Raw genomic sequence first — 17,420 nt, 5'->3', positions numbered from 1 at the left:
ACCTTCAAAACTAATACTATCAAGGCTTTTCAACATGATTTTTTTCACATTTTAATATGACAATTTCCAGCTCTCTAAAGTTCTTTACATTAGGAAGTCTATAGACCAGTGTCCTATTTCTACATCTGCAGAATAAAGTGAGAAAAACAGTAACCACAAAGGCTTACAACCATGGCATTGTTGTTAGTAGACTATCTGACCATCAGGGGTAAGTGAAACCAAATTTCAGTGGGAATCTTCAGCACCTAATCTCTCAGCCCTGGGCCCAAGATAGGCACGGGTCAAATCTCTATAAAGAGGAACGAGGAGATATAATCCCCAAGTACAAACATAAATTAAGCATGTATGGATCACAAATATCAAAAAGCTAAAAACAGAAAAAGGTCCATTGTATTATGGATTAAGGATTTCAATTCTATGGCTGAAGAAGTGCACATCTTTAAATGTAGGTACTCCATTATTTTTATACAACCAGCACCAGAAAAATTTTATATATTAAATTAACTTCTTTATATATATATAAAATGTTATACATTAAATTAAATTTCTTTATATATATATAAAATTTTATATATTAAATTAAATTTAATATATAAACACTACACCACAACATTTAGTAAAATAAATCTGCTCCACTCTTCAAGGACCCACTTTCTCATAATACACAGAATTGTCGCTAAACTAATTCTATATGTCATATAATTCTTCTAAGCCTCACATGCTTCGTTTGTAAAATATGGGGTTAGACTGTCTACACCAGTGGTGGTAACCTTTGGCATGCGTACTGCAGCAGGTTATCATTAAAAGCTTGAAAAGGTTTGCCATCACTGGTCTAGGCTATCCTCTAAAAGAGGCAGAGAGGCTGAGTGAGTATACAAGGGGTTTGGAGGTCAACAAATCTGAATTCAAACCACATGTCCACCATATTCCGACACGTGGCCCTAAGTCAGGAAGCTTCTCCACATTCCATTTCACTCTGTTTAAAGTAGAGTGGAAATACACACCACTTCGGGTTGTTGTGGAAATTAATGCTCTCAGCAAAGTACAGAGCTCTTTTAGCTCCAGCATTTTAAAACTTTAATCTTACCAGAGGTTCTGCTCTGATTTGAGGACAGAGTAGACAGATGAAGGTGTCCTAGAAGCCAGATTGCATTTGTCTGAAGACCAATCACCCCAGAGACACTGATGACCTACAGATAAAAATTTAACAATTCAGTGATGGACAAGATTCAAGTTCCATTCAATAATAGGTCATACAGAGTCACTAATCTTTCACGAGGTGGTAGTTCAGCTGACAAGATGTGATATGTGTCTTATACACTAGACCTTGGTCATGTAGGTGCTCAATAAGTGTTGCTAAACTAATGAATGAACCACTCAATCAGTGAGGGTAGGAAGTGCTAGTGTTAGTGGTTTTCTCAATTTCATTGAGTTAGAATGGTCTCAAAGGATTTTTCAAAAAAGTACTAAATGAAAATTTAAAACTAGAAATGAAAGGCAGGTTACATAAGACTAAAATAAGTTCAGGGATTTAGCTCAGTGGCATAAGCACCTGCCTGGCAAATGCAAGATCATGAGTTTGATTCCTGGTACCAAAACAAACAAACAAAAGACTAAAATACCTTTAAAAACTAGGAGACCTTATTTTGTTCTCTTTAAATAATTTTCCATTACTGCTTTATCATTCATAAGCATTTTTAAATTAATAGTTTCCATTTACAGAGTTCTCCAGGTACACAAACTTAAGTTTCAATAAAATTCTTTTTTGAAAATTTAAAATTCAATAAAATTCATACATGGAAAGAGCTTGTTCAGAGATTTATGTTCGTTTTTAAAGCATGAATTACTAAAACTCCTTTATGTGGTGGACATTATAATAGCCATGTTTTATAAGAAAAGCTATAAATGAAAAGATTATAATGTTCTATATAGGGTAAGGGTGCCAATCATGCAAACAAAGTAAAAATGCTTGAAAAAAGATATGACTGAATATTAGCAGCAATTGCTTATTTTGGAGGACCATCAGTAAGATATGTTTTAGTTTTTTTCAATCTGTTCTTCCACATTTTGTGCAATGACATAATTTTTTAAAATAAAAATCTTTAAAGATATAAACACTTGGGAGCAGATGAGTGTGCTTTTTATTTTCTGTGAATAACCATGGCAGTGCTTTACCCAAATACTTTTTATCAGTAACTTTTATCAGTGAATTAGTGCCTCAATCATTCTTCCTAGATAGCTGATCACCTTGATCCTCTTCCAATTTCCCTTGTCCCAAGTGTCAAATGTTGCTTGCAGGTCAGGTTTTAAATTTTAAGGGAAATCTATATCACCTGAAAATACCAGATTTTTTCCAGATACGCTGTAGGTCCGTGAGTGAATACAGATCCACACATCACGCTCAAACACTCTTTCAACTCAGCACAATAACCAAAGATTTTCACACTTTCCAAGTAAAACATTTTGGGTCAAGTATAGGAAAAAAGATGATTAGCAGAAGTATGTGTTTTCTACCCAAGGATTTTAAATTCTTCCTCTTACCTGAGTCAGGGTTCTAATGACCTCATTCAGTCTGCCTTGAAAGTGAGAAGACTGCATAGCTTCTGACTTCAGCTGGAAGAATAAGGAGAAATATCCATCACCCCCAATAAAGAGTAAACAATTATATTTCCAACATATAAGCAATATCCTTAACTAGGGAATAATTAATCATATGTCTTTATATTCCAAACACATGAGTTATGAGTCCCTCAAGGGCAAGGCCCATGCTTTATTTATCAGTGATATCTTAGCACTTATGCAGTGTGGCAGGTAGCAGTCACTCAATAAACTTTTACTATATGAACAAAGAACTTCCTTTACAATTACTTATTAATGTATAGGCACATACGCCCACTGTAAAATCATTGTGCAGTTAAACATGGCAAACTTAAACAGATGCAAACTGGAGTTTCTGTGAATGATTCTTTAACTTTCTTAGCATTCAGTCACTTTGTTCAGGCAGGGAATTTATGGGAAGTACCTTTACTGGCAAGCTTTAATCCAAACACATCAAATAAAATAAAAGACTACATCCTACAGAAAGAATTCTTGGCCAAAAATACTTTTCATACAGCAAGGCTTTGAAAAGCCCAGTATCACTATCACAATGAACATGTATTTGTCTGTCCTTAGCATATGAAGACCATGGGTAATCTCTCCGTGCCATGAATACATACACCTTTAGATTCCTTTCTTTACCTGTACAACATCCCCTTCAGAGCCAACCACGGCCACCATGCCATGAAGAGCTGCCAGACAAAGCATTGTAGGGGTACCCTGAAAACAAAGGATCACAGTATGTCAAGAGAAAAATACTCCTTGGGGTTGGATTCTATACAGGTTATTACTACACAGAGAAATAATTTGTGGAAGTGGTACTGAATGTACAGAGTCATAATAACCTGCATAATTCAAGCAAAAGTCATAGTAAACTAAAATAAAGTAACAGATGAAGGTTGTTAGATCCTAGGTGGCATTTATTTTTATTTTTAAAAAACACAACATCATTTTAAAACTATAATACTGACAAAATATCCAATTTAAAAAACAACTATAGTGGTTGACAGGATGTATTACTTATACAGGGTTAAAAATATACTTTTCTTTCATTTGAAATTGCCTGTTCTTTTACTATTGAACTATATTATAGTAGTGCCTAAAAACAGTCTAATGTAATAGTTTTTTCTTTTATAAAAATACAAAATGGCACAAAAAAGGTGACCTCTACCTCTGAAAGAACAACTCTGATCCAGCCAGGAAGAAGTTTGCTACCTAGGTCTTCAGCTTTTCCATGTCCACACACAGACAAACCATGAACTATGTTTCCTAAGGCCAGGGAAAAACCTGAGGTCTGTAGGGGGATGAGAAAAGGAAAAGAAAAAAGACAGAATATTTATATACATACAATATATATATATGTATATATATAAACATAAAAATATATATATGGCTCAATATAAGCATTTCTAGGGGTTCCCATCTCTCTTTCAAGTTCTTTCACCTGAAAGTCAGAGAACACACACACACAGAGTTAGCAACAAAACTTCAGAGTCTAATTGCCAGGAATTCATCTGTGGTGAGTAGTTTGTCTTAGGAAATACTGTACTACCAAGGAACTTAGTTCAAACAATCCAAATACTCAGAAAGAGTGAATGGTGAAAATACCAAAACAGACTACACAAGGCCTAAATTCCTAAATAAGAAGAGAAAACATTCCACAAAGAGTGCAGCATATGAAAAGTTTTATATTTTGATTTTGTAAAACATTCTAAATGCAAGAAAGCAATTATACAACCAAAAAACAGTAACAATACCAGCTAACCCACTATGGTCAATCTTAAGTGTTCAGAGAAACCTGTTAAAAAGCAAATCCAGTGGGGAAATTATATAGAATGTGTGACTAGAGGGATATTTTCTCAATTTTTTTATTGTAATGAAATACACATAAAATTTACTATCTTAGCCATGGAAGCCTCCATTTCTCCCTCTCACAGCCCCTGCACGCATCACCCTACCCTCTGTCTCTGTAATTCTGACTGCTCTCAGTCCCTCATGCAGGTGGAACCACACAATATTTCTCTTGTGACTGGCTTATTTCATTTAATGTAATATCCTCAAGGTTCATCAATGAACAATAAACCATGTGCATGAAAGCACATGTCAGAACTTTCCTTTTAAGGTTGAATAATATTTCAGAAGGACTATCTTCAGAGTATTTCATTTGTAGGTATTTAAATTTCCCTGTGCAGGGGCTGGGGATTTAGCTCAGCGGCATAAGCACCTGCCTTGCAAGCAGGCAGTCGTGAGTTCGATCCCTGGTACCGATAAAAATGAAAATGACAAAAAAAAAAAAAAATTTTCCCGGTGCAGATTTAGTATGGGCAGAGATTTTCTGCCTTCAATTTCCTGAAGTTTGACTTTACAAGACTTCTTTATGTGTTCCTACCTTCACAAATTTTTGGTGCTAGCCTCACATAACTTTTATATTCCCTAAATATATATCTTAAAAGTATGTAAATATAAAGCAATAGTACGAGAGAGAAGGGAAAAAGCCTACCAATACATTCTCAAAGAAAAGAAATCTCTACAGAGATGTCAGGGGGTAAAGAGAGATAAACAAACAAAAAAGAAAAAGAAAATGTGTGACTCTTGGCTTCAGTAGTGAGAGAAAAGAATAGTTCAAAGTTTCTCACGTATAGACATGAAAAATATCGCATGATAGCCTAACACAGAGTAAGTCAAAAGCAGGATTCAGCAGCAGCATGAAACCCACAAAGCGCAAATCGAGGCACATATTCCAACCTGCTGGTTGTTCTCTACCAACATTCGAAGCTTGTCCATGATGTCTTCAGCCTCCGCAGCCTCTATGATGCCAGCACTGAACGCAGATGTGCACACACAGCTAAGGGTGTAGGCCAGGACCTGCAGAGGAAGTTACAGCAGAAAATGTTCTTTTCATGAGACAAAGAAATCAAAGAGCATGACTTGTTGACACTGACATTTTGCCAGACATACCCCAGGATAAGAACTTCAAATCCATTTATCACAGGCTGGGAACATTATGTTCATACATTTAATAACAATGCCATGATGAGTATCACTACTTCTACTTAAATGAGACCTTGAGGCTCAGTTACAAGCAGCCGGCAGACAGAAATAGGATTCAAACCCAGCTCTTCAGTCACTGAGCCAAAAAGTTTCCTCAATGCATTGTGCCAGAGCACAGCGCCTACCAACACCAGAAGGAAACAGGTAGTAGTGGACGCTAATGATGGCCTCACACCCTACCCAAGGTCACATGGGAGAGGATGTCCAAAGAGGTGAAACACAGCTACGTTAAGATTTCCCAGGAGAAGTGGTGCAGCATGATTGCAACCAGAATGTATATTTGGGAGTTCAACTGTGTAAAATGGGGCTAGTACTAGCTATTTTCCAGTGCTGCTGTGACAATTTAGCAAGTAGATAAAACAGATGAGTAAACAAAGAAATCAATGAATATATATATAAATGGAAAAGAATCTTGGCAGTGGAGACAACACTTAGGCATATATCCCAGTTGGCCATTTACCAGCTAAGTAGCGCTGAGGCAGTCACTCAATCTGAGTTTCAATTTCTGCAAGTCAAGGAGTCTTCATCCCCTCCCCACCACCTTACATTTTCATAGTAAACCCTTACTTAGAAGGATGCTATTAAGGTACACTAGAAAATTCAACTCCTAGTGAGGTCCATGCATGAAAAGTGGAAGCAGTTTTCAAGGTAGAAACTAGACAATAAAACATCAGAAGGAAGAGGGGAAAAAAAAACTGCTCGTTTAAGGTCTTATAAATCAAACCATCAAAGCGGACAGATGCATCGCTTATAAAAACCTTGCTTTTATGTATCAGCCAAATTGCTCTTTGGTCACATGATTTTCTCCTTTGGCTTGAAAAAATATGTACTTTTAAATCATGCTTTCCACCGCTTTAAAAATGGAAATGTGGTGCATGTCTTAGAACAAAACTTCACCCTCTGTGCCCCAAAGAAATTCACCAATTCAACCAGTCCTATTGCTGAGAGCAGAGGAGCTGAGCAGGGAAACACAGCAGCCATTATGTGCTCATCAATAGCTGGTGGGCAGGCTAGGATAAAACAGATCTGCTCTAATGAGAGGGAGAATCTGGCCAGGCCACGAGGTCACCCCTGCTCCTCCCAAAGCAGTGCAGGCAGTTCAGCTTCACCTGGGCACCACACAGGCCTAGCATTCCATCTAAACACACACAGATTGTCTCACGTACTCTGGTTCTGCAGTTTTGTGCCATATTGTGCAATAAAGGAAATTTCCTCAGTAATTTTTCATGCTAGTGGGCAGTTAAAAAAAAATCAAATCCCTTTTGATCTGTAATAATTGTAAGCTTTTTTTTTTAAGTTATATTTGGTTTGGACACTGTTCTAAAAATCTCCATTTACCATTTTTCAGAAACTGCGGCTCTTCTTAGGAACAGCCTTCTAGTGATGCTGACTTGGGTTTCTGTATTCATTAAAGGCTCTTATCTCATAGGCAGCATTTAAATCTAAGTTGCTTTATACAGCTGCACAACTTGAAAACCTCATGATTTAATATAAGTTGCTCACCACTCATATTTTCTGTTTAGCACAGTTGAAACAGAGAAAGAATTTAAGCTACCCAAAAAATGAGTGAAAAATAAGCAGCGACAAGAAAACAAAAGATAGCAAAGGGAAGAAAAATACAACTTCCTCTCCTACCTCCTGAAAGGTCCTGCTCTGGCTCCCGCTGTCATCCAGGTACACAGACAGCTTCCGCAGCGAGGCTGCCACATGAACACGAGACTCCACGTGGCTGCTGTGGCTCATGAGAGACAGGACAAGTCCAACTCCCAGTATACAGCCTGTGCTTGGGTACCAAAACAGATGAGGGGTTAGAATCACGAGAAAGCCGCATAACTGCTCTTTGATTACCACAGGGTTCACAGTGCTCCGAAACCGAAGTCAGATGACAGGATTCTTATCTTTCTACCAAGTCCTTAAAAATGTGCTCCATGATTCATGACATATATATCTGCCTCTCCTCTCACCAGAAAACTTCATATCAAATAGGTATCCCTGGCCCAGTGCTCTCCACTCACTGGACAAAAACAAAACACAGGAGATGGTATGACTGAAACTCTATGAGGAAAAGAGGAGACAAAAACCAGCTGTTTTTCTGCCATGACAGAAAGGCTGTTGAACTTTTCCATCTACCTATGCTGAGTACACTGTGATTATCTGCAAAAGGAAAGAAAAAGATACATTTCCAGACAGGAGCTGAAGATGATATCTGACTAATAATGGGAGATGAATGCAAGGCATGATTAGGAGGTACCACTGAGTGCTTCGTGTTTCCTAGTCAACTTCAACAAGTGGAATTCCTTTCTTAAAGAAACTGTGTATTCATCTGTGCACAATGACATTAATCCTTCTCTCCCCTCTGATCTCTCAGAGTACCACTGGGTCAGAGGAGAAAATGGACAAATGACAGGCTTGTCAAAAGTTACCCTATGTGACAATTCAATTGGAATCTGAGGCTTTGTGCCCCAATTCTGCTGAAAGAATACATACCATTTGAAGAAAGGAATTGTTCTTTCATAGAACTTCAAGTTAGTATGATAAGATGATGCCTGTGGAAATTTTTTTAAAAAAAGTTTTTGTCATCACTGTTCCTTTGTAACTGGAAGAAACACTGAGTTCTCCTAATTCCTCAACCCTGAAATCATCACAGTGTCTGCTGCTTAACAAGATGCGTCTCAGAGCATTACTCCTACAGCATATTCCAAGTCTCCATTCCATGTCATTTTTCTCTTAAATGGTATCTATAATCTTGGATGGTGTCAAGAACCCTCCCATCATTTTAGGAATGTATTACTAACCTTCCCCAACACCTCTGTGTAAATGAAACATCTACATTTGATCATAGAGGCCCAAAAGGATGGGCAGTCATTAGGGTTGGCTCAAAGGCACACAGAGAGCTTTGAGCAGAGCATGATCTGAACAAGAGGACTTTTGGTTCCCAATCTTCTGTTTTACCTGTCAAACCTAATACCCATCTCAGTTGCCTGCATGAAGCTTGTGAGAAGACAGCATATCTTCAAGAGTTTTTATTTTTTTATTTTTAATTTCTATTGCATAACAATATGGCTTTAGAAAACCCTTTCCAAAGAAGCTCGTGATATAATCATCCCTCACTAGCCAGGCAGATCTGCTCCTATAGCTTACATGAACTGAACGAGCTCAGCTTGCACACTGGATTTCCAATCAGTGAAATCAACATTATCATCTGACAAATTTGCTTTTAAAACAAACCAGATTTCCAAAGGAAGAAAGGCTACTCCTTATTGGTATATATTCAAAACCTTTATTTTAATTTAGAACCTACAGGGAAGTTTTTTCTAAGCTATCATTCTATATTCATGCAGACAAAAATTTGAAAGAATTAAACTAAAGATATAATTAGACACAGACTGATTACTTTGACAGTTTTGACTGTTGCTCTGCCTCTGACTATGTAATTGCTACTTCTGCTTAAGATTGCACATGTGACTTTCTCAGGGCCAATTTATGTGCCCCGGAGGAAACCTCTTTAATACTCTTCCCAGCACCCTGTCTGAACTTACTTTCTACAACCTTGTAAATTCTGATGAGGATGATTTGGGAGATTGTATGGCTTCTATCTCTGTCCTAGCCTGCAAACTCTATGAGAGAGTATTCCTTTTCTACTGTTTCCAGATGCATTATCTGTAGTACCTAATACAGTGTTTGATGTGGATAGGTGCTCAACCAAAACTTACTAAATGCTTAAGCACTGACCAAATGCAGAATTGAACAAAAGTTTAAAGTGGATGGAAGCTCTATAGGGAAGAAACAAAAGAAAGTTAAAACACACACATGCACACACGTAAGACCTGATATTTATGCTTTAGTTGTAGGCAAACCATAATTATGAGTGGGAAAATCTGTAAAACATTTCTAAGATTTGATCAAGAAAAACTGACTTCTATTTCTTTGCAGAAAATTTAAAAAGATGGGCTGTATTTTGGGGAGAAAGAATTCTCTTAAAGCTGACTCAAGTAAGAATTAGAATTCAGCTTTCTCAATAAACAGGCAAACATTCAGTTCCTGCTTTTCAAGTTATCCTGGACAAGTCTCTCTCCCCTGATTGTTGTCTTTTTCATTTTTCTAGCATCCCAAAATGTACACAGGTACAAAGGCTTAGAAAAAGACAATTCATCTTCCACATTTACCTAAATATTTTCATAGAAATTACTATTAGATGAGGTTATCAATCTAATTGTGACTGCAGTGATAGTTCAATTCTATAGTATATGGATCTATAACCTAATTACGGGTACACATGTCCCCATATAAATATGTTAAGAGTGTATGCATCGGTACCAGAATAAATCTGTTAGACTGCACGCATCAGTTACTTTTTAACAGTTTTTTTCTACTTTTTCTAAATTTCTTAGTATAGCCATAGAAAGTATGCCTAAGGCTGTATTCCTTCCGATTTCAAAGTCTTATACATTTTAAAGTATTTGTCCTACATCTTCAAGATTGCCGCAGGCAGCTGGGTCACTGTTGCTATTAGTTTGCATGTTTATCTCATTCTAGGTACTTTCAGATATGTCTACCATCTCCAGACCAAGAATAATTTGGGCAGTGAAAAAGCATTCACAGATTTATGTCCATTAAAAACAAAAATGAGTTATTTTTATTCCTCAGATAAGTGGAAATAAAAACACTACTAATATTAAGTATAAAGACAAACTTTGAAATTGCTAACATAAATATTCTAGGAGAATACTAACAAATGACTAAGAGAATTTGAGTTTTAAAATTCTATATCCTATAATGTCATTACTTATTTGACTTTCTTTCCAGAGTATATTGAAATATTATCAGCAAAATGAAACTCTTAATGTGTTGTTGAATCAACTGAGACACAATGATAATTTCTTCTAGACTAACCAGGATGAATGTTGAAAACCCTAGCTTATTGTTGGCAAACCTGGCAAGACCACCTAATAACCAGTTCTAATAATAATTAACATTTGCCCTTTACAAGTGCTATACAAATGTTACTGTATTTGCAACAGCTCAGTAGTAATTAACCAAACCTCCTCCTGTGAAGGGCAGAAAGACAAGTTAGGGCTAAAAGGACAGCAATGGCACAATGAGTGACCACTAGATGGCAGCAAACCTCTAGTGACAGGGACACTAACACTGGCCAGCCAGGTGCTCAGCTCTCTCAGCAGGGAAAAGTCCATGAAATCAGGGAAGCGTGGTGAATTTGTTCTGGGTGAATTCTATCACTTGAGGTAACATGCTTCAAGATCTATGAACCACTTCCTATTAATGCTTCCCCTGTTTTACTGGAGGGAGGAAGCCCTGGACTCCTGCAATATCCATAGACAGGAAAACTTTAAAGCCATGAGCTAGGCATTTAGGAGGACTGTGAGTAGTTAGAAGACCAAGAAAAAATAATTTTATTTCAACCCTTTCATGACAGGAGAACAAAAAACAGTAACAATAAAACCCATCCCACTGTCAGGTGTGAGACTGCCTATTTCTAATCAAAGCTGTTCTCCACACTGTGCTATGCAAGAGAAAGAAACGTGACGTCAGACGACCTAGCATCCTCTCCAGCTCTGCCACTCAGGAAGCATGTGACCTTGAAAGAGCTGGCCTCGGAGTCACTTTGTGAATCAAACAGGCGGTGATTCTTATGTTAGCGTTATAACTGAGTCATGATAACTAAATAAGAAATAGATAAGAAATATGCCTAGTTCAGTACGTGGCTGCTAAGTGTCAGTTGAGCTTGAAACCTGAAACAGAAGAAACACATACATAGGAGTGACAACCACAAAATTTGAGGGAATAAGGAAATACTAAAGATTTCATGAACTGTAGGAGTAAACGGTTTGGAGAAGATACATGAAAGCTTAACTGGGTTCTGATAGATAAGCGGGGCTATGAAAGGGACAGGAAGTGTCTGATGACTCTGTTCTACTTTCCTCTGGGGGACTACGTCCCTGTCTAGGCCCACCTTTACCTCTCCCAACTATAACTAACTGTTCATTAAGAAGGTAAGAAAGTACAAACAAAGAAATAATCTTAGCAATAACAAAAATATATTTTTAAGTTAGATATGCTTAGTTAAGTGATGTTTTAAGTGCATAAATACCTGCACTGTGCATAAGTAAGTTATCACCCTATTCCCCCTATATTCAAATAATGTTCTTGAGATCCATTGAGGATAATATGTCAAAGTCAATCCTAACTTTTCTAACTGGCTGAAAGTCTGCAGCATTTTAATTGCAAATTTCCCCCAACTTTATAGTATCCCAAGCTACATGAATATCCTGTGTGAGCGGAAAGCAAGAAGAACACGCGTGGGAGAGACAGCAAGAGAAAGACAGTGAGAGCGAGAGGTAAACAATGTCACAAAAAAGCAATTAGCTTACTCCTTGGTTATAAAAGGCAACAATTTCAGGGCGTGGGTTAGGCTTAAAATCTAAACACTTTAATTGACCTACACAGCAGGAAAATGTTCCTATCTCACCTGTTATTAGCCATTTTGTATATTCCAGAGACTTCCATAATGTCATCAAACTCTCTTTGATATCCACCCCCTACCTTTAGAGATTTCATTTGATCTCTAAAAGTGTTTCTTGGTAAATTGGATCAATGGTTCCTATGCAATCCTAGCCTGTCTGTGGTGAGGAACCCATAACCACCACCTACTAAGTGGACTTTTGACATTATTAATATATGATGAAATAATTTGTACATATAGTTATTTTATCATTTCATTTGATCTTTTGTTAGTGTCACCCAAACAGACTAGATGGTATAAATGTGGAGGCCAGAAATATAAACACCGACTTAACTCTTCTTTTTATCAGTGCCCATTATACCAAAGATGAGTCAATTAATATATTAGACATTAATAATCTATTGTGTGCCCCAAAATTTCAAACCTGAGGCTCCAAAATGTGGAAATTCAAAAAGGTACAATGTAGGTCTGTGTTGGGCTCAACATTTCAGAAAGCCTAACAAAACCATATATTCACCCCCACAAGTCATATAGACATCTAGCTAAATCAGCATTTTATATTGCACTGATTTGTTTTTTATTTTTGATATCAGGGATCAAACTCACAACCTTACACTTGCCAGGCAGGTACTTAAGCCGCTGAGCTAAATCTCTGGCCCTAAATGATTATTTTAATACTTTAAAAATTATTCTGATTAGTCCTTTTCATTTTTGTTATTTTTTACTACAAGAATGAGGAAACAAATGTTTACATAGTTTAACAGACAAAATCTTTAAAAAACGTGAGATGGGGGAAGGAATGACCCATTATTGATAAGAACCCCTGGTATAGCAAAGATTTGTTTTCATTTTAATTTTTCAGCTGATGATTTTTATAGGAAAGTAAAAATCATCAAAAATTCTCCTTAATCAAATCAAATTCAAATGATTTCAGAAGATCTTTAAAAAGGTTAAGTCATGCATCCAGGTCCCCAGATACATGCCTCACTTGATAGGTAGAAGATAATACTAAGGTCTTAGTAATACAAAGACTAAGCCATAAAATCCTATTTGCCACCTTGTATATCAGCAAAATACTGCCAAAACATGGTTTTTAAAATAAATAAGCCTTAATTATGAAGTTTTAAAAAGTTATTGCTGAAACCTCTCCACCAAAACATTGAAGATCCAAACCCTGTATTTCACTATAGCATGCAAGATTTATGTCACAGTAGAAACCAATCTCTAAATGTCTGTTAGAACAAAAATGGAAACAACATACTTATATTCGAGACTAGTGTCAAAACAGCAATTTTCCAGGGTATCCAAAGACTTCATCAGAAGAAGGTTCATCTGTTGGCTAGATATATCACTGCATAATGACCAAGAAGGGAAAATGAGTTATAAATGTTCAACAGTTCAAAATATTTAGTATGAAATACTTTGCTTACAGTGTTCTATGCAAAATGTCAGCATTTCTTTTTTAAAAAACGTTAGTAAGTAATAATAATATCAGTGATCCTATATACTTACTTTGTAGATAGAGAATCTAATTCAACTAGGTTGAATTCAATTCAATTAGGTTTCAGAACAGTACAAGCATTTATAAACTGATAAACCCTAAAGCTTCTACTTTCGATCTTTCTCTTCATATTCAAATTTTCAATCATAGAAAACTAAAAACCAGAGTCAAAATTTCAAACCTTTCTAAGAATGCAAATGTCATTTCCTACAGAATATTTCATAACCTATTAAGCTGATACGGTCAATAATCATTTCTAACCTTTTTCTTGTAAAGCTTGTTACTTCTAATTTAATGTCTCATTTGTAGTTTTTATAAGTTGTTCCTTTACTTATATGTTTTAAACAGAAAATTCTAGCTATACATTTTTCTGCTTTTACATAATAATTTATGTGGTTTTTGTAACATCTTGGGGAGAAATTGTACAGTGATGTAAAGATTAAAAGGTAGCTAGTTCCATGGCTGTTTTTCTAAGCAGAGTTGTGGGCCTCATCACTCACACTATTATTCAGGGCTCCCTACATCTCAGCTCTCAGTGCTGCCGCCCCTGGGCATGCTGGGTAGAATGCCAGCACTATGAATGCCAGTCAGAAAGCACTCTGAACAACAGCCGCTCAAACCAAGGCTATAGCAATGTTGCCCAAGATAAAGGATTACACACCGCAATGAGACAGACTGACAGACTGACAGACAGACAGACAGACAGACACACACACACACACACACACACACACAGAGATTTAATAGTTACAAGTCTGATTAAAATTTTTCTTTGGAGTAAAACACTGCATATTGAATTATCTTAAAAATGCTATAGCTCATACTTGTAACCTCTGGGGGTTATGACAAAAACAAGAAACTTGAAATAATATGTTTTCTAAATAAGTCTTAGATTGCAATTTAAATTCAGGAGGCTTTTTAAATAAGCCTTAGTGAGGAAAAAAATGGATTGATTGTCATAATTCTTTTTTATAAGGTGATTTTTCATTCTCTGAGAAACAATATATTGTCCTAATCCTACTCCCATTAAGAGGTCATTTTGGGCCACTTACTTGATTTTATAGGCTATTCAGTTATAGTATTCAAAACATTTTATTTTAGGAAAAAAAGGTAAGCATTCTCCAAAAATGTAATTATCAATGACATTTTAATTATCTATTAAAACATCTATTAGTCCAGAAAGGCAAACATTTCAGATTCCATTCCTCAAAAATGTGAAACAGTGGAAGTCATAAATGTCTTAGTGACTATAATATTAATATTCAGGCCCTACAAATAAAGATTCTATCAAAGATTAGAAACATTAGGCAAAATTAAAATCTGCAGTTATTCTGGGGTGCTCTCAAGAAGCTCTCTGGTGTCACTGCCCAGGGCTTTCTGCAAATATGAATTCACATAAGACAGACAGGGACAGAAGGAAAGCCATGGTAGGAACCATGATCAAGTGTGGTGGGGCAATCACTGCAGAGTTTTGCAAGCAACATGATTAACCACGAGTGGAAGCTTGTTGGCCCTAATACCAGCAGAATCTCATCCTAAGTTAATGAAGAAGGGAGCCAGGATAGGATGAAATGAGATGCCTAGAATTAAACTGCCACTGATCATTTTTAGCTGTAAAACATGTTGCTTGAAAAGCCACCAAAGGAGTCTGAACACAGATGGTGAAGAGACTGTCATTTGTATTATAGTAGCAAAGAGGTGGGGGAAGGGTCCCTTTCAAGTTTTAAATCATTAAAAATACTTTATGTTCTATCAGATACATGAAATATGTACCAGTCCATCCCCATGGAAGGGCCAATTTTATGGTATATCTAGAACCAATCTTGTATGTATTAATGCTGGCGAACAGAACAAAATGAATATTCTGGGCATGTTTCATTTATGACTACAGAGACTAAGCCAGTCATCCCAATTATCTGACAGATGTTTTCAGGAGCTCAAAATGGTCATCCAAAGTATACCGTCTCTCCAGATCAATAGCAGGTCTCATAAAAGTTTCATGTATCAGTGTTTGTGCAAAGTGATATAAATTACAAATGTAACCTTAACCACTAGTTTCAAACTGTAATCTAAAAATTACATGTCTTGTAGTTTTTCCACACCAACACCAGTTTTTGCTTCAAACTGCTAATTTCTGCCAACCAGGGAGGTTTAAGGACATATAACATCACAACAGGATGTCTCTCTACTATCTTATTTTCAATGCAGGAAAATGGGGCTAAATTCCAAGCACTGACATCAAAATATTTATGATAAGCAAATATTTATGTGGGATCACACTAAAATCAATCTGAATATATATCACTTTAAGGTCTGTTATAAAACAAGGAATAGACAATATGAATAACAAAACTAAAACAGATTAATACACAAGCAAATTTTGCCATTTAGTGGAATTTTCCACCTGAGCCTTTGATATTTCATTAGTGGCATTCAAAGGTAAAGTCAACAGTACAAAAATGAACAATCAAACTGAATAAAGCACACAGCACAGATTAAGACTCTTTAAGGATTATTAAAATATAGCCAGGGAACAAGATAAAGCAGTATTTAAAACTGAGTACATGCAGTTCTCAGAGAATTTCAGGGATTCCCAACAACTTAGATACAAGAATTCCTCAATCCTTTTACAGTGATTTTCATAAAAGATCAGCAATTATTTTCATCCCATACAAATGAGGGGCAGAAAGGAAGTTTTTCTTTACAGATTGCACTGTAAGATTAGACTTTTGTTCACACCTACAATACAGATGTACTTGGGACTTTCATCTAAGCATGAAGTCATTGTCAATCAACCAACCACTTAAATAGCAGCCCTTAAAATATGCTACTATCGATATAATAGTATTTTAGAAAGACAAATTCACCCATAATTGCAGAATAAAGGTTCAAATTACCCATTTCAGAAAGTTTAGCAGCTATCTATTGTTCAGATAATAGTGTTTAGGAATGTATAAGGATGCAAAATCCTTCACCTAAACCACAAAGGGGAAAACGGGAATATTTTAATAAACTGTACCTGAGTTTCTCTTCGCATAGGCGAGAGAGAAACATCCCCAAAGCAAGGCCCATGTGGATTTGCACGGCTTGAGATTCATCAGCACTTGGTTTCCCAGGTAACCTGGCAGTCAGCATGTTCAGGATTTCCTCAACCTTCTCTTTGCAAGAGCTAATGAAAACCGGCACAAGAAGTGACAAAGCCACGGCAGCAGCAGAACGGGCAATAGCACTCGCTGTGTTTTCACCGGAATAGGATTTCTAGGACACGCAAAGGAAGAAAATAGGGAGTTAGTCTTTTGTTTAAACCATGAAGGAAGCACACCTCTCACAAAAGTGTGTGCAACAATGCAAGCTCTTCTTAGATCTGCCCCACGGGTCAAGAAATAAAAATAAAAGTAAATCTAAATATGTTTGCTGTAGATTATGTTTTCACTCTGTGAAACAAACTGTTACTAATTATCAGTTAAACAAAAAAGTCTTTTAAATACGAAAAAGGAAATGCAAGCCTTTAATGTTTAATGGTTGCGAATTCTCTAATTATATAGGCTAAAACAATTTCAGTGATTTCAAAATCCTATATATATATTGAAAAATCCAAAGTGAAACTATACAACTTTGGAAAAACCAAGAAGCTACACTGTCAGTGCTCAAAAAGATAAAGAGTTTTCCAAGAAAGAGGAAAAAAGTATGGAAAAAGAGTTTAAATTTAGTAGAGAAATGTGTGTAAGTTTCCTGAAACAATCTACTGGCACATCTCCCAAAATTTTTGGTGGGAACACTTCCCAGTAG

At 36.4% G+C, this 17,420-nt stretch overlaps 1 protein-coding gene across 4 annotated transcripts in view; it reads right to left on the bottom strand.

Annotated features, from left to right (window-relative positions):
- The window catches only part of Focad (focadhesin), a 298,353-nt gene that overhangs the window by 34,178 nt on the left and 246,755 nt on the right, over nt 1-17,420 (bottom strand). For all 4 annotated transcript variants that reach the window (XR_010048410.1, XM_063251882.1, XM_063251889.1 and 1 more), the window contains exons 27-34: nt 16,651-16,889; nt 13,392-13,481; nt 7,285-7,432; nt 5,344-5,463; nt 3,770-3,892; nt 3,241-3,318; nt 2,542-2,613; nt 1,088-1,190 (exon numbers count right to left, since the gene is read on the bottom strand). Coding sequence is in view for 3 of the 4 variants with exons in the window: in XM_063251882.1 (XP_063107952.1) it covers nt 1,088-1,190; nt 2,542-2,613; nt 3,241-3,318; nt 3,770-3,892; nt 5,344-5,463; nt 7,285-7,432; nt 13,392-13,481; nt 16,651-16,889 (973 nt within the window). In the remaining variant the exon portion in view is untranslated. The remainder of the gene's footprint in view (nt 1-1,087; nt 1,191-2,541; nt 2,614-3,240; nt 3,319-3,769; nt 3,893-5,343; nt 5,464-7,284; nt 7,433-13,391; nt 13,482-16,650; nt 16,890-17,420) is intronic.

This window comes from Cavia porcellus, unplaced genomic scaffold (genome assembly GCF_034190915.1).
Source record: "Cavia porcellus strain 051 isolate PalLab524CR breed Dunkin Hartley unplaced genomic scaffold, mCavPor4.1 scaffold_1, whole genome shotgun sequence".
Classification (NCBI taxonomy): Eukaryota; Metazoa; Chordata; class Mammalia; order Rodentia; family Caviidae; genus Cavia; species Cavia porcellus.
This window is presented reverse-complemented; position numbering and strand designations above follow the sequence as displayed.